This window comes from Strongylocentrotus purpuratus, unplaced genomic scaffold, assembly GCF_000002235.5.
Source record: "Strongylocentrotus purpuratus isolate Spur 01 unplaced genomic scaffold, Spur_5.0 spur5_scaffold_15, whole genome shotgun sequence".
Classification (NCBI taxonomy): domain Eukaryota; kingdom Metazoa; phylum Echinodermata; class Echinoidea; order Camarodonta; family Strongylocentrotidae; genus Strongylocentrotus; species Strongylocentrotus purpuratus.
The window spans coordinates 29,235,333-29,262,325 of record NW_022145600.1 but is presented as its reverse complement, the minus strand read 5'-3'; the positions used below and the strand labels follow the sequence as shown (position 1 = coordinate 29,262,325).

Sequence of the window (26,993 nt, the reverse complement as noted above, 5' to 3'; positions counted from 1 at the left end):
GGGGGGGGGCACAACAAGCCCATGTTCCCATTTTAAAATCAAGTGCACAAGAGGAAATGTGCCCATCTTCAAATATTTAACCCAAAAGGTACCTTAAAACTCTAAATACCTTTCTGTGGATTTTCAACAACAAAAAATTCCCCAAAAGGGATGGATAGTTCCCCTTCTGTATTCAAAAATAACTTTTGTAAACTGTTTAATATATTTCAATCATGTTTGTGGTTCCCTTCTTACTACTAAGAATTTTCACATGGCAGTGTAACTGTGATGGGAGGAGCCCCCAATTTTAATTTGCACCAAATCAGAGACTATTAAATTTGAAAGCCAAAAGAACATTAACTCACATCATTTTACATAGAGTTCATGCCCTTTTGGTTCTTACAGGCCTGATAATTATCTTATTTAAATTGGTTTCCAGATTTTTTTTGTGTATTACCAGATTTTATCACTATTTTGCCGTATTTGTTCCCAATTTTCTTACTCAAAAGGGGAAATGTTGTTAGATTCCATTCCCCCCCCCCATGAATCCTCTTCTTCTTCTTTTTTTTTTTTTACTCAAGAAGGGCCTGGTTGAGGGGAAAAAAATTTGTGCTCACTATCACCCCTGTTCTTAGCAGATCATCTTTTTAACCCCTTGCCTCCTGGAACTTCATGGCTCCTGTATAAAAGCCTATGGGAACGAGAGAACTCAGTACTCCATGGGTTAAGCCCTGAAGTCCATTATGATATTGAGATAAGGGATTTGTGCTGACGGTGATGGCATTCAGAGAGTGATGAATGCGCTAATTAATATCTCTTCCCAATATTTATCATTGCCCAGGATTGATGTATATAACCTGGTGTTAGCTTTTTGAATAATCCAGATTGTTGACCTTTAAAGGGAGAGCTTAGTGATGAATGGCCTTTCACAGACCCAAAGGCTATAGATTATAAAGCCTGCCATAAATGTTAAGCCGGACTATGATTTAATATACATACAGATATCTTGTTATTTTCTTCCTGAATCCCTAATGTTCATTTTTAATATCCTTTTTGTTATATTGATCCAAAGAGAGAAATTGTTACTTTTAGACATTTTTAAAAGTTGAGGCAGAGCATTGAATTGTTAAAACGAGTATTCTCTTATACTCTTTTCACACTGGTTTTGCTTAACCCCGTACTTTGCTTAGCCCCGTACTATCCTTAACCCCGGACTATTTTTTTGGCTTTTCACACATGCTGTTTTTAGTCCCGTACTAGCGCCTATTCACGCTGTTCTCACTGCAATTCTGGCCAGCCGCGATACGCTCCATTGCGTAGTACCGGACTATTTTTCGTTTCTGTTCCCATTCATTTGCTTGGCACCGCAATTGCGGGGTTAGCAGGAGTTAGCACCACAATTGCGGAGTTTAGCCCACTTTGGGAAAAGCCAGTCTGAACAGAAAGTGGAATAGGCTTAACCCCGTACTATAGGTGGGGCTAAGACCCCCCCTTAACCCAAACTATAGTACGGGGTTAAGCAAAATATTGACAGTGTGAAAACAGTATTAATAGTGACATAGGCCACATAAGGGGGTAGGGGTGTGAGGGGCAGGACCTACTCAAAGTTTTAGCAATCAGTTGAAATTTAATTTGGTCGCCGTGCAAGCATTTCAGAGCATCCAATTTGATTGAAATATAAGTGAGTGAAAGAGTAGAGTATTCCAGGGAAGAAAATATGATTTTCTGTGTGTTTAACAAAGAATCCAGTACAGAAATTATTGCAATTTCGGTCCTGTATGATTATCACTCTACTGATTTGTGATCTGACAGGAATTTGACGAATAGAAAGAGATCAAACAAGATTGTGATGATGCTCCAAAACAAGAGGATGATAGATTTCCTACATGTAAGCATGGACCTACTGATGTAAGCTTGCTTTGCAGAAGGATGTGACTGTGTAGCTTCTTCCTTGCACTAAAATTATCCCAATCAGATGTTCGACAGGAATGCATATGATGTTTACAGTTTGAGATGTAAACAACCATGATGGTATGTGAAGTGGACATAGCGCCAGGGCTACAGTACACAGAGAGACCCTGCAAAAAATGCCGCCCCATTCGCACAAGGGGAAAGTTGTACAAAAGTTGAATAGAGAAACGTGTAAAGAGTCGTTATAATAATTGCGATTTAGCAAAAGGGGCGTTCACACGTGAAAGAAAATTGTACAACGAAACTTGTGTTGAAGAGATCAGTTGATGTTATGTGTGGTTTCAGTCAGCTAGCCAATCATCAGTGCCTTTAGTTATACAGGGTTTATATAGTACAACATTCATACTAGAAGTGAACCTTGATTCTCTAGGATCAAATCTCCATTTTTACCATACTGTTGATGCTTTATTAATATGGGACATTGAGACTAAAGATAAATTAAAATAAGAATATTGTTCTGTGCTTTGCTAAATGATTTTCGTAGAGTTATACATGACTTTTGCTAGGCTGAACTGGGGTACATCTCCTATGCTTCCCTGCTGTAGATTGTATCTAACCCGATTTCTGGATCCCCGCATTGCTAATGACGCCTTGGTATCTGGCGCATCTCGACTATGCCGTTCATAGAGAATGCAATATGACAGCCAGTAACCATAAAACATGGGTGTACTGTCCCTTAGCCAGATGGGCAGATGGGCAGATGTCCGTGCTAGACTCGGTCATCTGGTTTTACTGGATAATGAGACGATGTCACGGTCAGCTAGAAGGGGGCAAGGTCATGAGGGGAAATCTTTTCATTAATCATTTAATTGAGGTTGTGAAAGCCATATGTGTATGTAGGCGTATGCTGCCCAACTGCAGATGTGTTTTGTTGTGTTCATTTTGTCACCTATCTGCCCCCTCCCTCACCTCGATAACCAAGCATTGTCTGATACAAGTAAATCTTAAAAGGAGGAGGAAGGAGAGAAGTGATGATGATGATGATGATGATGAGGGAGAAGATATAAAGAGGGAGGGAGGAGGGAGGAGGGAGGGAGACTAACATGGATTAGACAAGCAAGAACATGTATTGTCATTATTTGGTGCTGACATTTCTAGAACCTTCCTATGTCTTTGCATTTCATTTGAAAATGACATAGTGCCTAAACAGAAAGAAGAAAAAAGTGTTAATGTACATGTATATGTGGGTAGATGCAATACAACAAAAAAAAAGCATATTACACTTAAGAGAAGAAAGTGAGAAATGAAAACACTAATTCAGAGTGGTCATTCATGTGTGGTGAATAGTATAAATGTCAGAGTATTTATAGCTATCGTTTTCTTTTTCCTTGTCCCTTCTCAATGCAGGAACCTGAGCAGGAATTCTATCAGCTACATCGAACCCAGAGCGTTTGAGGGCTTGACAAGTCTCACTGTGTTGTAAGTATTCCTATTTTATTAGTGAGAAGGTCGTTACTGTTATTCACAATACATATCTTGAACGACCTTCTTGCCTTCTTGAGAAGGTTGCTGATGAAAGGAACAGTTACAAAATTACTAGAATGTGCAGGCCAGCAAGATGGATGCGTTTTTGAGGGGAAGAAAATTCATGATTTGCCCATAAATTAACTTATTATTAAAGGCATCGTTTAACAATGTTAAATCTGAGATGCATGGCCCTACATGTTATCAGTGTCTGTGATATGGTGTAATATTGAAGCCCTAAAAAAATTGCACTTCAAAGTGATCATGAAGTGCCTCAAAAAAATAAAAATCTTTGAGTGACCAGTTTTACCTGACTCATTTTCCCCAATAGACTGCAGTGTTATAAAAACCGCTAGGAAAACAAATTTTTATTTCTAATTCCAATCATAAATATCTTGATATAATCAGACAGACGATCGGCTTGTAAAAGGTTCTTGACTGACCTAAAAGGTTTATAATTATCATTTCAGCATGAGCTAAATCCAGGATTTTGTTTCAGAATCTGAGATAAAGTTAGCCAATCGCTTTATGACTATTCATAAAATATGAACAATAGGGCAGAGCCAAAATAATAGAAATCACTAAGGTATTGGCAGAGGCAAATTGGCAACAAAGATGCATTCCTCCAGTATCACGATTACTATGAGATTAAAGGAGTTTGATTTGCTGATGAAAGGAACTGTCATGAGTCATAGTCCAAGATGCGTCATCCAAATGAAATGTCAGTCTAGTGAAAAGTTGATCTCTCTTTAATGTCGTCTTCGGGGTTTGTCGTAACCACTTCTTTCCCAAGTCAAATTAGCAACTCATTTTCTTCTCATCGATGTTCTCCATGATCGGAGGTGTAGTGAAAGATAGTTTAAAAATTAATTATGAACGAGGTGAGATTAAAAATGGGATAGGTGATACATTCTAAAAACTCCATTAAAAATGGTTGAGGAGTGAAAGTGTGAAATGTTATATCTCATTCTTTATATTGCTGTAATAGATACTACATGGGTAAAGGCTGTATCCAGCATGTTCAAAATGTCAAATGTATCGTTTTGAAAATGTTTGCACTCTTGCCTCGTTTGAATGGTAACACTCCACCTTTTAGAGTAACACTTTCCAAAATGAATAGTTTATTGCCATCTACATTTAACTTCTTTTCTTACCTTTGTGGTAGATCAATCAACATGGATTGTTAATCTACTGTGTTGGATGGTAGTATTTCTCTTGTTTTTTACTTAAGAATTGCTGGCATTGTGGAAAAGGCTGCTTTTTTTGTCTCAGGTACAGATATCTGTGACGATAATTGAATTATGTTTTGTCAGTTTTAGCCACTATGTATGTTACAAACTACAATGCTTGCCAGATTCATTATATCAATAATTACTATATACAATATATGTATATATCTCCATATACTTGCCCAACTGATGGCATATATTAATGGTATTCTGGACGACCAATCAAGTTCATTTATAGGACCCTTTCATAGGCTACTTAAATTTTTACACAGGGACTGTTCCCTAAGGACAACCTTCAAGTTCTAGGAATATCTCAAATAGCTTGTATTCGCAAGGGACTGTAATGATGTAGGTTAGGGCTGCATGGGAGGGAGGGAGTCCATTCATCTTTCTGGGAATGGAAACACGGCCCAAGTCGTCGCTATCTCCTCAAGAGAAGCAATTTGTCTAGGGAGCTGGGGGATCATCTCCAGGAATTAGCCATCTTCCCTTGATGAGGGGAACCCTTCCTTGATGAGCCTGCGAGGGCGCTATGCTGGAGTCACAGGTCGTTGATCTGACTGATGAGTGTCTTCTCTCTGCCTCATCAAACATCACCAATAAAAACTTAATTACATGTCATTTCCAAATGCAAGCCCTATTAAGATAAAGAACCTTGGAGGATGCTTGTATAGAGCGGCAATACGGTGACAGAAAGCGGCAAGACGAGACAGAAGAGCGGCAAGATTAGACCAACAAAAAGAAGGCTATTGTTGGATGTCACAGAAGATCAATTTTGCGTTGTATTGTATCTGTCACCTTGCTTTGGTTGTACAAAGGAGTGTTTGGTTACGTTTGGCATGTTCTTGTAGTATGCAATGAATTGTCAGAAGTTGCGCTTTCATGCAGAGAGACAAAAGGAAAGAAAGAGAGAGTATAGAGGTATAAAGGGAGAGAAGAAGGGTGGGGGGGGGGGGGGGGGAATGGAGTGACTAAGATTAAGGCTGACAAAGAAACTGACAAAGAAAGAGAGAATGAGAAAGAGAGACAGTTAATGGGGAAATTCAGATTAGATACAAAGCAAGAGATGAAGGTTCTTATAGAAATCGGGAAAGAGTGAGAGAAACCTAGAATGAGAAAGAGAAATGTAGAAAGAGAGAAGATTTTAAAGATATATACCGGTAGTGGTAAAATTGCGGTTCAAGGGTATTGGGTACAAAATATCCTTTCAATATTGTTTAAATATTGCCTTCAAAGGTTTAGATGGCAATACTTCAACCTAAATTCGCAAAAACAGCAGAAACATATGCCCTAATATTAAATGTTGAAGTGCATTCGCGATATCTATCCAGGTCGGATCAATATGATAATTTACCAGATATATCAATTAGTAGGCGGTTTCCCTACAAATTTCTTATCATCACATATTAGTCAAAACATATTCTTTCATATGATTGGTAATAAGAGCTTCCATTTCATTTTTTGAGAGGGGGCGTTTCTAAAACTGGTCTATACCTTTAAAGGAGTGATGGAGAGGAAAGTCAAAGCATGGAATATGAGGCAGATGATGGAAAGAATGTGAGAGTAAAGGAATGAAATGAGATGGATGGCATGCATTTAGAGGTCAGTGAACATCCTAATGGCTTCATTCATTGTGATAAGTGGTGACAGGACAAGCAAATTCTACATTACTTGCTTCTTTCCTGACGAGTTCTTCCCGAGTATCTCGGAATGCGAGCCCGCTACTGTGGAAGTAATCGAGATAAAAGGAATTAGGGCTTGAAATGCAAGTTCATTTGATGTTAATGAGAGGATAGGTAATGTATCCCAGGGGAATTCTTTATGCGAAAAATCAATTAGGATTAACGGATGGTTTCTGTGCCATTGGTGATGATGCGCATGGGGGTGAAGAACCTCATTTTTAATTTTCATTGATAGGTTTGTAGAAATTGATTGTTCTTCTTTTAGGTAAATGAAATTAAGCAACATTATATTCGTGATGAATGAGACATTCTGATTAGTCAGAGCATAGTGTGTCATATGCTTGAGGTCGGACCCATCAATGAGAAGGGGAGGGTGAGAGGGAGGGTGGGAGAAAGATGATGAGAGGTGGAGAGAGAGATAGAGAGAGACAGAGAGAGAGAGGGTGGGAGAGAGTGAGAGAGAGAGGGAGGGAGGGAGGGAGGGAGGGAGGGAGGGAGGGAGGGAGGGAGGGAGGGAGGGAGTGAGTGAGTGAGTGAGTGAGTGAGTGAGTGAGTGAGTGAGTGAGTGAGTGAGTGAGTGAGTGAGTGAGTGAGTGTGTGTGTGTGAGTGAGTGAGTGAGTGAGTGAGTGTGAGTGTGAGTGAGTGAGTGAGTGAGTGAGTGTGTGTGTGTGTGTGTGTGTGTGTGTGAGTGAGTGAGTGAGTGAGTGAGTGTGAGTGAGTGAGTGAGTGAGTGAGTGAGTGAGTGAGTGAGTGAGTGAGTGAGTGAGTGAGTGAGTGAGTGAGTGAGTGAGTGTGTGTGTGTGTGTGTGTGTGTGTGTGTGTGTGAGTGAGTGAGTGAGTGAGTGAGTGAGTGTGAGTGTGAGTGAGTGAGTGAGTGAGTGAGTGAGTGAGTGAGTGAGTGAGTGAGTGAGTGAGTGAGTGAGTGAGTGAGTGGGAGAGAAAGAAAAGAGATTCACAGATACAGAAGAAGAGATATAGGGAAAGAGAAGGGGAGGTGGGGGGGGGGGGGTAGAATGATAGATTTAGATGAAGCTGTACAAGTTGTGGGATATTACCTTTGAAGTATGAGTAGTATTCTGTGAAAATTCAACGAGGATCAGAGAGAAATGATAGTATAAAGAAGAGAGAAATAAAAATATAGAATATGAAAATTCAGAATGGCCGTCTTAAAAAACATCTCAGAGAATGTTTTAACATCTACTGCTGATGAGCATTTTCCTTTTGTTCTTTCATTGATACTCCAACCTATATATGCATGATGATTATACATGTGTAGATGAGATTTTCTACATGCATATCATTGGCTGACCCGCAAGAAGGCCATTACTCCCATGCAGGATGCATAAATGTAACTCGTGACAGCCTTCTTTCAGGCAGCCAGCCATAGTGCTCTTATATGATAAGAAGGTACTCGACTGAAGATCAGAAAATTCTATTCTTACTTACATGGGGGAGGTCAGAAAAAGTAGGGCATGGTATCTCACTTTAGAGAGTGATTTGTTATTTGTTTGTCAGAAGAGCATACATGTAATATCATCAATTCAAAAACAAGTATTTTAAACTATTTTCTATTCTCTTTTCAAAATGATGCGCATGTATGTCATGTACAATATCTGCTTTGAAAACTACCAAAGCTACTGTACATGACAAAGGGGATTTAAATAGTTGTGTTCATTTTTTTCTCTATTTTACTTTTCTACTTTTTTCAAGAAATCTTCGAGATATGCAGCATCTCTTTACATTTCTCAAATGATGTTATCAGTCAAAATTGAAAAGTACAAGTACCATCTCTTGTTGTTTATTGTAGCAATACAGTGTTATGATATGACTAGGTCTTTTAAGAATAAAAAAGCCACATGTATGTAATTCAAATGTACAGTTTCCTCACAGTGTTGTTTCGGTGCCTTATGTTCATTAAGGGAATCGGATCTCACTCCACTCCAGTGATATGCATCACTATAATCAATATCTCCATCATGCCTGAAGGTCCGTCCCGGACAAGGCCACATAAAAAAAATACTGTATTTTTATGTTTGGAGGGAGAGAAACCCCGACCAGGAACTCTAGTGGACGCTTAATTGGTTTTGCACCATCCCGATGGGAAGGGTAGCAGTGCATAACGCATTGGAGCGGATCTAGCATCGATGCGACTGACTTTACCAATTCAATGTTACGTGTGTGTTGTGTGTGTTTGAGTGGAGCGTCGGAATCGGGCACTCGGCTCCTGATGTATGCGCACATGAAGATTAATGAAGTGAGTCATCGTCATGGCGATAGGGGAGTGGGAGATAGAGGGGGGTGAATAGCTGGTTAGAGGAAGAGGCAGTATTGTTGTTGACGGAAAGGGACTTCCTTATAGAAGATGCTCAGGTGATTTAGACTCACTTGGTTAAGTGATTCAAGAGGGGAGAGGTGAGGATAGAGTAGGGCGCTATTCGAGGGGCACTCTGCATGTGCTGCGAATGGGACAATTTTCTGTAGCTCCAAAGGAAATCTTCATTTCAATGTTCTCACTAGCTCATTCGTCTTACGAAACAAATTATAACCTCTCATTTCTTCAAAATGTAGGGTCTGTTTTTATTTCAGTGTACTCTCTATAACACTAAATAACAATTGTTCATATTTTGTATATATTATATCACATTGTTCATTCCATGAACATCTGGGTAAAAGAATCTGGAAAAAGAAGAAAACAACCTACTTGAAATATTGAAATTCAGATTGCATGTATATGTGTGTACCCTTTCAGAACTCTTCCCCTTTGTAGATGGATTGTAGGGAATTATTTCTTTAAACAAAATATACTTGAGTTATTTCATCACATACATATAACTCTGAATGCCATTAGGAAATGTTATTCAGATGAAACTCATTAGTATATAATACAATTCCTCTCTTTGCAAGTGATACAACAATAATGTTGATAAATCATGTTTTGAAGAAGGATTTATATTCGGAGAGTGGTTTGATACATTCCTTACTTGTGTATACAAAGACATGCATATATTGTGGCTGGATAGTGGAATATAATTTGACAACTGTAGCTTGTAAGCAGACGTCCCTTCACGGAGGATCCCAAATAATTCAAATCATTCAATTTGCTGGCCCGAGTGACGTCAGCCAAAAATTAGAGCTCTATCACAAATGACAAATTCGCTTACGAAGTAGAGATGACTTTTAATATCTCTATTTTAGTTGATTCTGGCTGCTACCTTGAATAAGTATACCTATGTTCTTATTTGGGCTTCACCAAATGACCAGACTTTAACCATCGACCATGCTTTAACCTTAACTTGTAGGCAAGTACCATTGTTCTAGATGCCGCAGTTGACCTGATTGGCAAAAGATATTCTAGTGTTTTTGTGCAGCATTTATAGCGTAAATAAAGTAGTAGTAGTAGTAGACTTTATTGGATAAATTGTTTAGCACAGGGCTAATCTGCCACAAGGTCCATTAGTTATTCATTCAGAGTGAATTGATTTCTTCATTCTTTAAACGACAATGAAAGTTTAGTAGATTCCATAGACTGATTTATTTTTAGTTTTAAAAATGTATTTATTTATGTATTAATCTAACTTAAATCATTTTATTTTATTGTATTAAAATCTGTTTTATTGCTTAGCAGTTAGCAGCCATGACGTTTGAGCATACATGCATATCTTTGGTTTATAACCTTGGTCTCAATATTTTTAATAAAAGAACTCTCTGTTGAAATTATTTCTCATATCCTCCGATAACCGAGCCAAAATGAATAAAATTGAATTGCTCTTGTGATGACCTTGTAAATGGGATGAATACGTATACTGTACTGCTCTTATTGCATATATGCGCAGTTAGATAATGTATCAAAGAAATATTGGAATGTTCCTGTCCTGTACTTTAAAAAAAATAGGGTTTGAAATTTAAACTAATTGTCACCAAGGATTTTTTGTTGTTGACTTCAAGTCAATGGCCTTTACATTTAATATAACATGGGGAGTGATATATATATATTATATACTTTTTCCAATGACAATACAAACTGGTATACCAATGCCTAATTAAATATTAAACAAAGTGGTTAGGAAAACTAGAGTATCATCTGCTGAGAGTCAGAAGGACATTAGCTTTTATCCTTCTACTTAGCCCTTCTGGCTTTTACCAGACAATAAACATGTCTGTTTTGGCGCCAAAAGGGCACTACCGTATTTGCCGGCATAAAGGCCGCAGTATTTTTGGAAGAGAAAATATCAAAAAGTCGGGGTACGACCTTTGCGGCGAAAGGGTAAAAAAAAATTTAAAATTGCAAGTCAAAACCAGGAAAGACAGCACGAATTGTACATATGGGACAACAATGAAAGGTGATGGACATTTCTAGAATAACTGTCTAGAATAACACATGTCTTACCGACAATTATGTGTAATATTTTTTAAATGAAGGGCAAAGTTTTGTCAATCTCGTAAATAAAATTCATAACTTACCTACCAAACTCTACTGGTAGATCTAGTTTTAAGTTTTTGACATAGCTAACGCAACCTCAATCCAGAGAGGGAAAGCATCAGAGTCCGGATAGCCGAGCGGTCTAAGGTGGTGGTTACGGGTCCCAATCTTCATTTGTACGCAATAGTTTGAATCCCGCCTTCGACAAAAGTTTTTTTCCCCTGTAAGTCATATATTTTCACACACTAACACACAGTTTGCTGCCCTTTTGGCTCTAAGCAGACGATAGTATGTTGCAAGTAGGGAAATGCTTTAGAATGATTGAGTGAATTTTAACATTTACCACAAAATCAATAACGATATAGCATAATAATGGAATCTTGCCCACAAGTGTGATTTACCATATGGGATGTGACTACTATCACCGCTGTTGCCATGGTATTGTATTATCAACCCTCAAGAATATACAAGATGGAAATAGGGTGGGGGCGTAGGAGAGAAGCGGGGTGTACATACATGTACATGTACTCTAGGTAAGGTTCAAGAATAGATTCCTTTGTTCAAGGTATTCTTTTGCGGCAAGTGATGACAACCCATGGTTCACGGAGCACATTGTGATCGCGGCTTGCGCAGTAGAAAAAATGATAGAAAAGTGGGAAATGAAATGAATCGGTTGGTTGGATGACAATAGGCAAGACAAGCTCGGCCTTGCTGGAGGAAATGTCAACAGTCAATGAATTTCAATCACTGGAAATGTCACAGACGTTGGTGATCTTCAAGCTAGGGGTTTTAACCCTTTCGTGCCCCTGCGTCTAGAGGGGTTGATATTGAAAATTCAAGAGGAATGAATGTGATGTGCTTTACCATTTCTTTGAAGAAAAAAAAGAAAATGCTCTAATTGACCCATGCACTGTGTTTAAGAAGACTTGTTCTAGAATGCATTTTCATTTATGGAAATAACCTGAAACAATCAGGACTACATTGTATTCATCAGAGGATAAGTGAAGGAAAAAGTACATGAAAAGAAAGGAAAATCCATGCGCATGATTCCCTTTTGTATTCAGTTTCTCAATTTGAATAGAAATTAGAAAATGTTTCAAGAACACTGTAGAGACACTCTTCTGTTTATTAGGTATTTTCTTAATTTATGTTTATTTCTTATATCTCAATGATGAATACTTTCAATAAAAATCTAATTTAATTCTACTAAAAATGAACTCATAAGGTCTATAATTGGTGTCTGCATTTTCCTGAGATTATCAACATAAAATTAGAACCGTAAATGTTTTATTTGGTAGCAATAAGCTATTGTTTGTGGTCTACTTGCGACAATTGCAGGAATGGTTCGCTGGACTAATTGAATATCCATGATACGAGGTCTCGTGTGGCAGACGACTCTCTAATTGCCACGTATTTCATGCCAGGTACACCTCGCCCGTCAATATTAATGCCATAGTAAATGGGTAGTGGGGTTAATTTGTTATTGATGAGTTTAAGTGAGTGTTGTGCTGCATCGTATTGGATAGCATCGCTTATGACCATGGTTATGAATATAATATGACCTTTGTTGTATGTAGAGGTAAGAATGTCAAACATATCATAGACAATACAGTTATTATGATACTCTATTATTTGGTTATACCTTATTATTTGTGAGGGCACATTTAAAGATAAAGACTACTTATGGTCATGCGATTGCATTGTGAAAGAAACGTTGTGGAATCGATCAGAAAAGGTTGATCATGTAGCTGCTAGTATTGGAGTGTACTGCAAGGTTCTGGAATCATCAAAATGATAAGAAATTTGGCCCAGTCTTGGTAAAGTTACAAGCACTGTACACAAAAATATGTATATGGGACTATGTGACACGTGCGCGATATCTATCAGGTCCAAATAGATATAATAATTTACCAAATATATCAATTAGTAGGCTGTTTCTTGGCAAAATTTGTATCATCACATATTAGTCAAAACATATTCTTTCACATGATTGGTAATAAGAGCATCCATTTCATTCTTTGAGAGGGGAGCGTTTCTGAAACTGGTCTTTACCTTTAACAATGTTATTGAAATTGCAATGTTTAGTGTGTTGTAAAAATATTGCCAGGCATCATGGGGAATCGAGAATATTTTGAGGGTTTATTATGGGAGGGAGAGAAAAGATTCAGATAGGAAGGGAGAGAAGAAGAACCAGAGGGAGAAAATGAAGGAGAGACAGATAGAAGATGAAAATTGAAAAAAGAGGATAAGAATGAAAAGGTAAATGGGAAGGGAAATAATAGGAAGAGGAGAGAAAAGAAAGATGATTGGATGGAACAAGAGGAAGACAATGAAGGAGAGACAAGGAGTAGATGACAATTAAAAAAAGAAGAAGAAAGTTCACGAGAAAGGAGATAAAAGGGAGAAGGTAAACGGGATGGGAAATAAAAGGAAGAGGAGATAAAAAAAAAAATAATAGGACGGAACAAGAGAAGGATAGGAAAAGGATTAGATACACCATGTACATGTAGCATGGTAAATCAGTAGACCTACATATTTAAGTGCAGAAATGAGGTGAAACCGAGAAGAATAGTGGACCAAAAAAAAAAACTGAAGTGAGACCTGTACTCTCTGTATCACATATCACCAGTTGAGATGACTGGGCCCATGTGTAACTGTACGAAGGCGGACAAGCGAGGGCAGGAAGACAAATATGCCCCCTAGCCATCTAATCAGAAAGGAAAGCTGTTGATAATGAGAAAATCAAATTTGCTCAGTGAATCACACTACTCGCAGAGATCCAACGCTCAAGAAGGATAAAATGAAATCATATTCCTCAAACCCCTCCCGCATGCGAGATCGTTTACGGGCATAAAGGAAAGCAAAGATGCTAGGTGCAGCCTTTAATCATGGCGGATTTACAAATGATTTGATAAATTTATGGTAGAATATGTTATCATTACTTTCTTGAAGTGTGCCTTGTGGAGAAATATGAGAAATGATAAAGTGTTAAAGCATCTACAGTTACGTTTCACTAACTGGTATGGGGACAACATTTTTGCCATGATCTAGATAATTTTGTTTGATGGTGGTTACTCATCCATTAGAAACGATCTTCCCTTGCCTTCCCCACCTTGGAAAGTGAGATACATTTAGGAAGAAAGATAAGGGTTACCCTCTTTGGTCAAACATAAGTGTCTTGGACTTAGTTTTGCAAATTGAAATATTTTGAAAACTATAAGGCCCACATACCAGATACCTTCATAGCAGCAATCCCTTTTGAAACTGATTACTTATAATGTAATAATAAATAAGGGTTATTACATGTAGGTTTGTCTAAATGAGGAGGATGCTCGAGAGAGTGGAGAGAGGGAGTGTCATCATGGCGCGAAAGACAGTAACCCTTCGTAAAAGGAAAAATGCTGATTTTAATGAAGGATCACGATGGCAATGTCTACACGTACAAATGAACAAAAAGGTGTTTTTTTTCCACTGATTTGTTGAAAAGCTATAATGAGATGTAAAGCGCGATTCTTCAATTTATTCTGTTCAATAGAAAATTTTTGGGTACTACAAAATCATAGAATACATGTAGCAATACAGACACACAATTAATTTCCTCTTGCTCTGAATATAGTAAATTGCAACGATGAGCAGAAAGTCAAAATCAGAAAATGAAAACGGGAGCTAAAGGGAATCAGACAAATTCTTTGTTTTTTTATGAAATTCATCCTATATGTATATATTTCATTTTTTATCATGTTTGTCACTTCAGTTCCACTTATCTGTCCTACTTTGTATATCAGCAATATTAGAGCAGAAGATTTGTCATGAAAGCCTGACATATATTTTATATTTAATTCCATCGTTGGGTAAACAAACAAAATTGCAGCTCATGCATAGAAGTTTATTCTATGATATTACTTTAGATCAAGATATAATCCATTTCTCTGATTGATCTGAAAACAAAATCACAATTTCGATATTAATTCAATTGAAAATTAATTTTGATGGAGACTGGGAAATAAAGATCATAAGTGGGTTCAGCATGGTACCCCATGAGGGTTGATGCAGCATCCAGAATAAATTGATAAATGCTCTTTTTTTTATTTCATCTACTTCTCTCATTTTTCGTGAGATTCCATCTTTGATTAAGAATGATATGATTGAGAAGAAGTCATTTTGGGGGGCAGAGTAAATAAGAAGGCAATTTATGAAATGAATTCTGTGTCAGCAGCCAGCCAACTCGGTGACAGCCAAACTCTTTCCAATTTGATTCCCCTGATCAATACTCCAACTCTCAACGGCACGCTGTTATTCTTGCAATTCCACGCGATCGCTCTCATTGACGGAAGGAAGGCAGCTGGAACGAACGTGGCTGCCTAGCTGTATCCAGGTTGACTACCCTGCATGAGACTTATGAATTAATTAATGAATTCTCAAACCAATTTGATAGGGTAGGGTGATGTATAGGCATGAATCTGAAATACCTGACATCACTTTCAAAATCATGGCTCACCTTTATTATTCTTTTTTTACAAATCAGGAAAAATACTCATCTCTTCCCTTGGGCGAGGGTAGAGAGCAAAAGTTGTCTTTGGTCATTAATTGTCATTCGATGTAGCTCTTTTTTTTTTTTTTTTTTTTTCTTTTTTTTTTGGGGGGGGGGGGGGTCCTATTGAATATAAAGAAGAAAAGTCTGGGTCATTTATTGATGATGGATATGTTCATTGACTCCATGCAACAGATGATTTTGTAGCTTGATTGCACAGAAAGCTGATGATGGAAAATGGTAGAAAGTGAGAGGGAGAGAGAAAGGGATAGAGAGAGGGACAGAGGCAGATAGACAGAGACAGATCGACAGAGACAGAGAGAGAGATGAGGAACAGAGGGAAAAATTTTGCTGTCACATGAATACTTCAGTGATTTTCCTAGAATTGGGAATTGTAATCTCAAGGCAGATGAATGGATTTGTATGCTATAACATACTTCAACATTTTCTGGTAGTGATGAATAGAGTTATCATTAGCCTGATGGATATTTTCTAATCAATTTGTTCAGTTCAGTAAAATAAGTTAACAAAGAAACAAACAAACACAGAGATACATGCACTTTATGTGTTTATGTATTGGAGAATGTGGAGAGCGAAAGTGTGGCATATGGAGATGAAAGGCAGGAATATCAAACTCATTGAATATAAATTCTACAAGCCGGAGATGGATAGATTGTAGAGAAGATTGTATACAAGATTGTAGGGCAACCAACAACAAAAAAAAAAAAAAAAAAAAAAATCATCAACAGTTTATTATAGAAATTACTCAGGATTCAAATCAAATAAGTATTCTGATAGAGAGCTTACAAGCTTACAATAGGTCATGGTCGAGTATGCAAGTTGAAATGGATTTAATAAAGGATATAAAGATTTTGCTATCTCATTTATTAAAAAGACACTCTGTCTATTAAGTATTGATTCAGCCCCCACCGTGGGGCACACTCTTAGTACAATTGGCACCAGAAATGCTATCAAATAAGTTGTAGGAAAGTATAAAGTTGAAGAGAATCACAGAAAAGAAGGACAAATTAGAAAAGAAGGACAAATTAGGAAAGAAGAAATGTAGATACCCTATCTTAGGTAGTTACAGTAGGTTTCTGCACAGAAATGTTATGTGTCTTATTATTCATGATGTTTGATTAATACATTCTCTGTTAGGGTCCCCATGAAGAAAAAGTTGTCTGCCACCATGCACTCATTGATGGTGGGGCCCCTGATGAACAGAGAATAAATTGAAATCAAACAAAGTCAAGCAACTGATAAAAAGATAGCAGAATTACATGATGGGCAAAAAGAATTATGTTTGAGACCCTCACTCTCAGCCAGTGAATAAGAAATTGGGTACTAAATGAAACAAGATTTTTCCAAAGTCAAGCTTTCTGAAATCACATGAAAGCATCTAAGATCTCAGACAAGTTTAAAAGATTTCAGAGCTCTTCAGCTTAACATACACCAAATGATATAAAAACAGCATCTATGAATAGATTCATTAACAGTACTTGAATAGTCAACTCTAAAACAGTCAACTCTAAAATCACTAAGAATATACCATGTTTGTGTAATACCTACATGTACATGTAGTGACATATTAACTACTCCCCCTTATCTTTCTCTGGGAGAAATCATTGAACATGGAACTTTTTAATATCAGTATGTCACAGTACAAGATGTATTTCTTGATTTACAAGCAGATAAAACTCAAGTTTGTCCATTTAAAACCATCATAAAATCTCTCATGAGCTCATATCTGACAGAAACTCATTGTAATACAAGTATAGGATGATCTAGAAATACAGATGTCGTAAATGCTACAATGTTTTTTTTTACATCTTCAAATAGAGAGATTAAAAAAAAACAAGTATTTATTACAAAAATATAATTGTCACAACATCCATCATCCACCCAATCCACCAAAGATTGAGTTTTGAATAAATAATATGAAAATGTGTACAAGCCTACAAAAATCTGCCAAATGAATTTGATAGAAAATATAAAACATGAGGGATGAGTGCAGCTGGTCTATTTGAGCTTGATGTATTAGAGTGTCATATGTATGTGAAATTGTTATTTTCAAATGTGAAGTTGTAATGCCTTGGGTTATATCAGTGCTATAATATGATTTTAATCAACTACATGATCAATAAATGAGTTGAGACAAATTACTCATGATCCTTCTTCTCCTCATTCTTCTTCTTCTTCTTCTTCTTCTTCTTCTTCTTCTTCTTCTTCTTCTTCTTCTTCTTCTTCTTCTTCTTCTTCTTCTTCTCTTCTTCTTCTTCTTCTTCTTCTTCTTCTTCTTCTTCTTCTTCTTCTTCTTCTTCTTCTCTCTTCTTCTTCTTCTTCTTCTTTTCTTCTTCTTCTTCTTCTTCTTCTTCTTCTTCTTCTTCTTCTTCTTCTTCTTCTTCTTCTTCTTCTTCTTCTTCTTCTTCTTCTTCTTCTTTCTTCTTCTTCTTCTTCTTCTTCTTCTTCTTCTTCTTCTTCTTCTTCTTCTTCTTCTTCTTCTTCTTCTTCTTCTTCTTCTTCTTCTTCTTCTTCTTCTTCTTCTTCTTTCTTCTTCTTCTTCCTCCTCCTCCTCCTCCTCCTCCTCCTCCTCCTCCTCCTCCTTCTTCTTCTTCTTCTTCTTCTTCTTCTTCTTCTACTTCCTCTTCTTCTTCTTCTTCTTCTTCCTCTTCCTCTTGTACTTCCTCTTCTTCTTCTTCTTCTTCTTCTTCCCCTTCCTCTTCCTCTTGTACTTCTTCTTCTTCTTCTTCTTCTTATTCTTCTTCTTCTTCCTCTTCCTCTTCCTTTTCCTCTTGTACTTCCTCTTCTTCTTCTTCTTCTTCTTCTTGTTCTTGTTCTTGTTCTTGTTCCTCTTCCTCTTCCTCTTGTACTTCTTCTTCTCCTTCTCCTTCTCCTTCTCCTTCTTCTCTTCTTCTTCTTGTTATCCTCCTTCATTTACCTCTCCTTCTCCTTCTCTTTCTTCTCCACCCAGAATTCAATATGTCATTTATAGTGTAAACATGTACTCATATTAAAACCAATTTTATAATGTGAATATTTTTCTCATTTTGTGTCTACCTTACAGAGACCTGTCAAACAACATGCTTGGTAGTGTGAATAACACCATGTTCATTGGACTATCATCACTAGAAGAACTGTGAGTAAACCCCTTCCATCCAAGCCCCATTCAGACTGAGGATGTACACTGCTCCAAAAAGTTACCTCGCAGTGAGCCTATTTGAAAATACACGGGGCTCGGGCAAAGTAGCCCCCAAAATGCCAAAAGAGCCCCCGAAAGTCATAAAAAGAGCCCCCCCAAAATTGCATAGAGTTCAATGCAAAACAAAATAAAGAGTGTTATTTCATGCAAGCAAGCTTGAAAAGTAGCCCCCGAAGTTTTTAAAGTATTTTTTCCCATGTTGATTGGCCTTTTTTGGACTCTCCTTACAGGGAATGCTGGTATGACCAGCTATCCACAATTATCTCTTGATAACCTAAAGTGGCTATTGTAAGCAATTTCACGATATTACCCCAAAAAAGTTGTTGGTAACAATTCCTTCTTAATAAAGAGTGCAGTCTCAATTTTTTATAAATCTTGTGAAGAATAAAATTCATTGTTTTATATGTATGTTATTTCCTTAATTACATGTTTTTATGTTTTTTTTATAACACTTCTATACATTCATTGTGTAAATTATTTCTACTACTGTCTGATTGTTATGTATTGTTTTGTACTTGTATTTGTATTTGAAATCCAACCTTATTGTTGCAATAAATAAATAAATAAATAAGACAAATTTCTTGCTAATTACTTCCCTTACATATACCCCTAACATCGGGGAGTTCTACTATTTTAAGTGTAATTGTAATAAAGATTATTGTTTGTAAAATTGTTGTACAATCAACTTATGATTCTTTTTGTGTTTTCTCTTCTTAATGTGTTTTCTCTTCCAGGATTTTTTCTCACAACCAGATATCAACCATCTCACAAGCGACCTTTGACCGTCTCACCATGCTCAGGAGACTGTAAGTTTCTTTTTAAATCTTCTTTGCAATTTTGTATTAAAAGGTAAAATGAATGAATTCTCATAAAAATCTCATAACCATGCATCAAAGATACTCTATTTTGTAGCTATGATTTCTTTTAAATCACTCACTTTTTGTGGTAGGTATTCATTGCATATCCAAATATCCCAAATTCTATTTTGAAAATTGTAAACAAATATATATATTTTTTTAATCGTCATCCTATCCTAATCATACAAAGAGCAATATCTATCCAAGCATTGATGAATATATAAATAATTTCTAGTCATTCATCCATATACTTAGATGAATAGCCAGATATTTAATATCCATCTATTGAAGATACTCTTCTCTGTTCCTATGATTTCAGTTCAATCCGGTTGTTCAAACAAATCTGTTGTCTTTTATCATCTTCCTATCATAATTAGACAAATGAGAAACAAATTCTCTGGAGGCATTATTAAATGGGAAGGGTATGAAGCTGGGGTGAATAACCATTATTTTAATATCCATCCATTGAAGATGCTCTCCTTTTTCTGTAACTTTAGGCCTGTCTTCATCAGCTCGAGATTGCCAAATATCTCGCTATTTGATCTATCCCAATCCCAAATTATCCAGTTAGTTTGCATCTTCATCAGCCCGAAGTTGCAATTAGCAGGATATTTTGTCGGGATAATCATCCCAAGAAATCTTGGGATAGTTTGCTAAATATTCCACTACTTGTCTGGTGCGCCTTCACCAGCCTGAAAACTCGCACTATACGTGAACGCTGAGGAAAATATCTTGAGCTAATTTATCAAGGTCGAGTTTCAAGTTTTGAGGTGGAATCTCGAGCTGATGAAGACGCGATTTGTAACTTTGGGATTATTTCCCAAATCAGAAAGAGCGGGCTATTTGGCAATCTCGAGCTGATGAAGACACGCCTTTTGATTTCCTTCAAAGCTGGTTTTGTTGTGATCGTCGTAACATCCCAGATTCCCATGGGCAGATTCCTTTCCAGTGATGTTATGACCTTTGTGAGACTAATTGCCCTCGTAAGCCTTGGTACTCTGGCCAAAAAGTATATTTTCATGCCATTTGTAATCAAAGCAATTATTTTGCCCTTCAGCGAAAGGAGTTAGTGTCTGTTCACACAATGATTTTCTGCAGCTGTTGCACAATGTTCACTTTTACGTTTTATAGAAATGTCATATTTGAGTTTTATGGTAACATAACATGTTGGCTTTGATTGATTATGATCTGTGTTTATCAATTGATTATTTCTTACAAACATTTGAAAGCAAATGTCTACGATAATATAGCGTCAAATGTATGTAGGCCCGTAGTTCTAATTTTAATTACAATTGTATAGGATTAAGGGGTAGTAAAATCCATGTCAAAGTTATAGTTCAAGTGAATATGGCTCAGCATGTACAACCTTTGACCTTGCCCATTGTATGCAAGAGCATTTGATAAAAATATCACATTGAAATGTCGATTTCATGATTAATAACGATAATATTATTGGATACTTCTATAGTGCACCTATCCATGTGCAGTTAAATGAACAATTTTTTATGAACTTTAAAGGTATACATAGAAATACAATGAATATTAAAGCCCCACTGCACTACTTATAGCTACTTACGCCCTCTATATAGCAAACAATGCCTAAGCGGTGACCATTGGTCCCCCATACTCCCCTTTCTTCTCATGTTAATTGAGAGCTGATTTGATGAGATACATGTAACCACCTGTCAGTGACCATGCAGGGAGGTCTAATCCCTCCTGGCCAAACTAGTTCAGATAGGCTTTAAAACTAAATTCTGATGAGTGACGTCATCTTTTATTTTCTTACAGTGAGTTTGCGTCAGAGTATCTGGTCTGCGACTGTAAGTTGGACTGGATCGTGAAGTGGAAGCGAAATCGAACTCCGAAGGTCAAGATCTCGGACAGTACGACCTGTGCAGTGCCAGAGTCTCTGGCAGGTAATCAGGTCAGCAGTCTGAAGAAAGCCCAGCTCAACTGTGGTAAGTCATTAATGTTATTAAGATAGGATTAGTATGATAGGCATAATGATGAAAAGAGCATCAGAGCAACACCAGCAACGCCAGTAACAACAACAGCAACAACACAGTAACAACAACAGCAACAATCACTTAAATCCTAGATTCCTCAACTGTCTTTTCTGCGTGCAGTGGTCAGACTTTACTCCTGCATGTGACAAGATTCAAAGTCCTACAGGACTGTTGATATATGTTGTCTTAATTTGTCTGAGTTCTTGTCTGTTGCAATGGTCAGACTCCCCCCTTCCAGATCTTGAGATTTTAAGTCCCAAAGGACTGGTGATATTTAAAAAATTTAATTACATTACTTTCCTTTTCTATTCCAATCGTCAAGCTCTCCTACAGATACCAAGGTTTAAAATCCTACAGGACAGTCCATGCATCGCTGTAGGCAGTCATGTGTCCTGATCAATAGTTCTTGAATCCTGTACTGTCTTTTCTCTTCCAATGGTCAGAATTTCCCCTGCAGATGTCACGGTTTGAGATCCGTCCCAGCAGTGACCAGGTGGTCTTCAAAGGAGACCCTGTAGGCAGTCATGTGTCCTGATCAATTCTCTTGATTCCTCCTCTGTCTTTTTCTCTTCCAACGGTCAGACTTTCCCCTGCAGATGTCACGCTTTGAGATCCGTCCCAGCAGTGACCAGGTGGTCTTCAAGGGAGATCCTATTTCCCTGGAGTGCATCGCTACCTACCTGGACGAGACCCAGCAGATGGTGTGGCTTAGAAACAAGAAGATCCTGGAGAGCAACGCCTCGGCCGGGATCACCATTGAGACTCACATCATGGAGGAAGAGGCGCTCATGACCAGCACCCTAACCGTAAGCCATTGAAAGAATAATCAAGAGTGATAGACCTGGGGAGTGTTTCACAAAGCTTGTCACTGGTGACGAATGACAGTTTCTGTTATAAGCTGGTGAAATACTTGCTTCTGATTGGTTTTCAGCAGATTTGTCACAGGCTATGTGAAACACCCCCCAGTTGGCAGTAACAGCTTTGGCAAGCGAAAGCTACATCTTAAACTCTTTAATTTTGATTAAAAAATGAAACGTGGATCTTAGAGGAGAAGAGGCACCAATGAGTTACAGCAAAGAAAAAGTGCTTAGGTATGGATAGATGTTTAGCTCTTGAAAGCTGAAGGGGACCTCATTAAGAGCTCAAAACAGATGTATTGGAAAAAACAATTTACAAGTGGATTTGTACACACCACTCCACTTTGTGTCTGCTATACATTGGGGCTTTAGTATTGAGTTACCAATAATTTTGTGTAGCTGTACATTTTATATCTGTCTATGGAGTTATGAACTTTGTATGTTACAAAACCCAGCAATTTTTTTTTTTGTAAATGCCATGTTTGGGCAGAAAAATGGTAAATTAATAATGGTGGATAATTATACAGTGCCCAAGTGCATTGTGCCTTGCTGCCATAGCTCAGTGGCCACTTAAATAGTTCTTGGTATACAGTGGTGAACATGGATTAATGTTTTGCGAGAAGACGTTAGTGCCAGGCGTTGATTTGAACCCATAACTTTTTTTATTGAAAGTCAAGTAAAGGAACCACTATATCTTGACACCTCCATAAGGTAGATCATAGATGATGTAATATTAAAGACTTGTCAACCTTTGCTTTAATAATCAGATTCAACAGATAACCCAAAGCACCGGTCTGTGGAAGATGGAGTGCCAGGTGATGACTGGTAGCGGGCGTGGCAATACCAACGTCATGATGGATCTGTATGTGTTTGGTAACATCAATCAGTCTCACAACTGCCAGGAAGAAGTCACTACTAATAACAAAGGTAAGATGATCATGATCAGAAGGAGGCAGAGGAGGAGGATGAGGAGGAGTTGGAGGAGAATGATGATGAGGGTATTGATGATGAAGATGATGGTGAAGAGGAGGAGGCCGAGGAGTAGGATGAGGATGTTGATAATAGGGGTATTGATGGTGATGATGATGATGGTGAAGATGATGATGAAGTGTCGTCCTGTCGGGTGTTGACTGGTAGTGGGTGTGGAAATAGGAATATCGTGATTGACCTCTATTTGTTTGATAACATCAATCAGTCTCACAACTACCAGGAAGAAGACCCTACTAACAACAAATATATTTCTTTTCCATACTAGGCACCTTCCAGTGGCAGGCCACCATACCCGACATGACGGCAGAGGTGCCCTGCCCGAATGGTGGGGGCCTCCACTTCAGTGGTGGGGATCCCAGCAGGGCCAAAGCAAGGCGTACCTGTTTGGAGGGGGGCCGCTGGCAGACCCCTCAGACGGAGGCCTGTGACTATGCAGATGAGGCTACTCGCATGCTTGAGAAAATAGCCATGGTAAGAAAGAATATGTGGGAACTAAAGGATCATATAAAGGTATTTAAAGGGATAGTTGAGTTCTCAAATGCCTTCTCAACGGCTGGTTAAAATTATCGAATATTTGTGAGGCACCACAATTATTAGTAATCGTTATATTTATGGATACAGAGATGCCAATCGTTACAGTTTCGCCGTATTTGTTACTGTTTTAATGCTCTTGTTACAGCGTTACGGTAAACAATCAAAAGGTTACGGTTAAACGATAAATAAAAGTACATTATAGCGAATGCCGCCTTATCACATAGCCTCCGTACACAGCGCTGCGTATGTCGCACGCATTTACTCATAAGTTCACTGAATTTGACTACACTGGATAGGCACTTTCGCGCACATGGTCCGTCCGCCGCCATCTTGTTTAATTCTGAAACAACACGGTCGCTGTTATTACTGTTTTGATTCTAGTATGTTACGTGCGGTCGTGCATTTTGGGGGGAGCATGGTGGTAAATGATCGTGCGCCTGGCGCCCGCAATACCCATTCAAAGTATAGTAGCGAAGACTTCAGTGATTCAGCGGGTGCATTGCAAGTGCGGTATACGGTGTCTTGCGTTCCGGAAAGACCCCCATTTGTTACGGACAAATATGGTAAATGTTACTGACAGCCATCCTATAGGGTTGGCATCTCTGTGGATATTGCAGCCATCCCTGAACTGATTTTGATCAAACCAAGATGAACTTGTCATTTAAATTGTTTGTTCTTTCAAATATGACACTCGGTTTTTCATTATCTCACAAAAAAAATTATTTGTATAGCGCCCTCTGCAACAAAACTCAACTATCTCTTTAATAGTTTATATGCTTGGTTTATTGTTAAGCCTGTACCAAATTGTACAGGCAATTGTGTTTCAGCAGAGGAGTATGATTTCGCATAAAAACAAGAGATGAAATATAGGTACTGATTCTAAATGCTGATACTCCAGCAAATTTGACCAGTACACTTTATTATCCAAAGAGCTTCTCTTCTAGATCCCAGGTTAGTTTCATTCAGATATTTTTTTGACAAATTCAGTCCTTTTCTGAATAAAACTGAATGTAATTGGAAAAAAAACACTTTTTATTTAACAAAGATCAACATTTTAACTGTATTAGAAGAAAAATTGTTACAATTACCCAGTTTTAACAACTTTAAGCTGACCTACATGTAGTAAACCTAGAATTTTTTCGTTTCATTTTTTCACACCATACAGTCATCGTATAGAAATGCCTCGGTGGCGCTAAAGGCAGCTAGGAGGGTGGAAGTTCAAACAGCAGATGCTCACACATTTGCAGACAAGCTGAAAGTGGTCTTTGTGGCTAGATTCATTGAAAAGATTCATCAATTGACAACTAAAGATGTGAGTATCATTGTTCAAGTTTTGTCATCAATATAAACCCAATCTCCTACCTGTAGTCCCACTCATTCACTAAAAAAAAATGAAAGATTTCTTTTGACACCAGCATGTTAACAGTTAAACCAAGGATGAAACGACAATTAAGCCTGGTTTAAAAGTGACTCTAGCAATTCCATTGGTAGCCGTAAACTTATTTGTGAAGGGATCTATGATTTTCAGTTTGATGTAACCATCAAGATCTGCTTACCTGTCAGGATAACTCTCTATGTAGGTCTAAGCCACTCTCCACCCAGGTGAAGTAAATGGGTACTGGTAGGAAGGAATTCCTTGAATGCTGTGAGCACCGAGATCGGTAGCCTAGCAGAACCGGGGTAATATTGGAGCGCTTTGAGCACCTTGCAGGGTGGATATGTGCGCCATTATAAATATCCAATATTATTGTTATTAAGCCCCATCTAATATAAATAGTCTATCAATCGCAACTATCGCAACTAGGAGACTGCAAACTGGCATATGATTGGAGGACATGCGATTGATTTGGATCAATCGCAACTCTTCATAAGACGGTGCCCTGTTTTGTCTTTGCCTTCATGCATATTTTTACTCGAAAAAATGTGAAATGTGAAACATTAGCAGTAACTGCTTCGTTGAACGATAACAAGAGGTATCATATTCGACATCTTCATTACTGTATTTCCCCTTTCCATCATTTCTGTAAAACCCATTTCCAAGAATTGAGAGAGAAGGTAGTGGAGGATGCATTTGAGGGTGCGTTCAAGTGACTCTTTTACACCCTAGAAAAAAATGTTTTAAACAACGTTTAGTGTCGTTTTGTACTAAAACTCGCTTGAACGAACGGAGATCTCAATCATGATTCTATAACGTCATTATCATGGCTTGCTTGTGGTTTGACCGACAGTCGACCGTAAACACAGACAGAAAGCATGTAGCATAGTTGACCTATACTTCCTGGGTCAAACTGCACAGTGTGATGAGCAGTGGCTGGGCTTGAAATGAGCGAGAATCAGCGTTGATGGAAAAATTGCTTGAACGGTCTCCCGCAGTAACCATGGTTTTTAACGTCGTTTTGAATTGCGATTCATGTTTGTGATTCTAGCTTCAAATAATCGCTTGAACGCACCCTGAAATGGAGCCAGGATAGATCATCTTACAGCCTGGAGCCTTAAGATAGTATATGTGACATGCTCAATCACATATCATGAGCTTTTTATCTAATAACAACACAGTCCAGTCTGTCTGTCTGTAGTGAATATGATTGTCATTCTGTTGCATGGTCGTGGCTGAAGGCTGTTTATATGTAATGTGAGCACTCTAATATATTGATTGTGATGCGGCATGATGCTTGTCAAGACAGATGGACTTGTATGGGTGTTCTGTCTTATATATACACCATGAACGATGCAATAACGAGGATTACTTAAGTTTGAGAATGCTATTTCTTTCTCCATCTCTATCTCTTTTTCTCCTGTCTCTCTTCACTCTACCATCTTTTCTCTCTTTTTATGTTGTTCACTCCTCCTTTTCTCTCTGACTCTGTCTCTCTGTCTGTCTGTCTCTGTCTGTCTGTCTCTCTCTCTCTCTCTATATATATCTCTCTCTCTCTCTCTCCTCTCTCTTTATCTGTCTCTGTCTCTGCCTCTCTCTTACCTTTTCTCTTTCTCTATCTCTGTTGGCACTCGGATCTATATTTCTTGTCTCTTGTGCTTTCATTTTCTTTGCTTTGCCCTCTCTATCTTTATATGTCTTTATCATATTCATTGTAACTTTCCCACATCCCCTTCTCTCTCTCTCTCTCTCTCTCTCTCTCTCTCTCTCTCTCTCTCTCTCTCTCTCTCTCCTCTCTCTCTCTCTCTCTCTCTCTCTCTCTCTCTCTCTCCTCTTTTTTCCATAGATGTCTAGTACCTCCTCCTTCTTTCCTCTTCCAATTTCAATTAGAGTTCAGT

General features: G+C 37.9%; 1 protein-coding gene across 1 annotated transcript in view; it reads left to right on the top strand.

Moving 5' to 3' along the window:
* The first annotated feature begins 3,303 nt into the window (after positions 1–3,303).
* LOC575827 (adhesion G protein-coupled receptor A3) overlaps positions 3,304–26,993 on the top strand; it is a 33,078-nt gene continuing 9,388 nt past the window's right edge. Inside the window, exons 1-8 of the mRNA XM_030986131.1 lie at positions 3,304–3,369; positions 18,342–18,413; positions 19,211–19,282; positions 21,122–21,291; positions 21,922–22,145; positions 22,964–23,123; positions 23,452–23,657; positions 24,886–25,032. Coding sequence (XP_030841991.1) covers positions 18,358–18,413; positions 19,211–19,282; positions 21,122–21,291; positions 21,922–22,145; positions 22,964–23,123; positions 23,452–23,657; positions 24,886–25,032 — 1,035 coding nt within the window. The 5' untranslated portion in view covers positions 3,304–3,369; positions 18,342–18,357. The remainder of the gene's footprint in view (positions 3,370–18,341; positions 18,414–19,210; positions 19,283–21,121; positions 21,292–21,921; positions 22,146–22,963; positions 23,124–23,451; positions 23,658–24,885; positions 25,033–26,993) is intronic.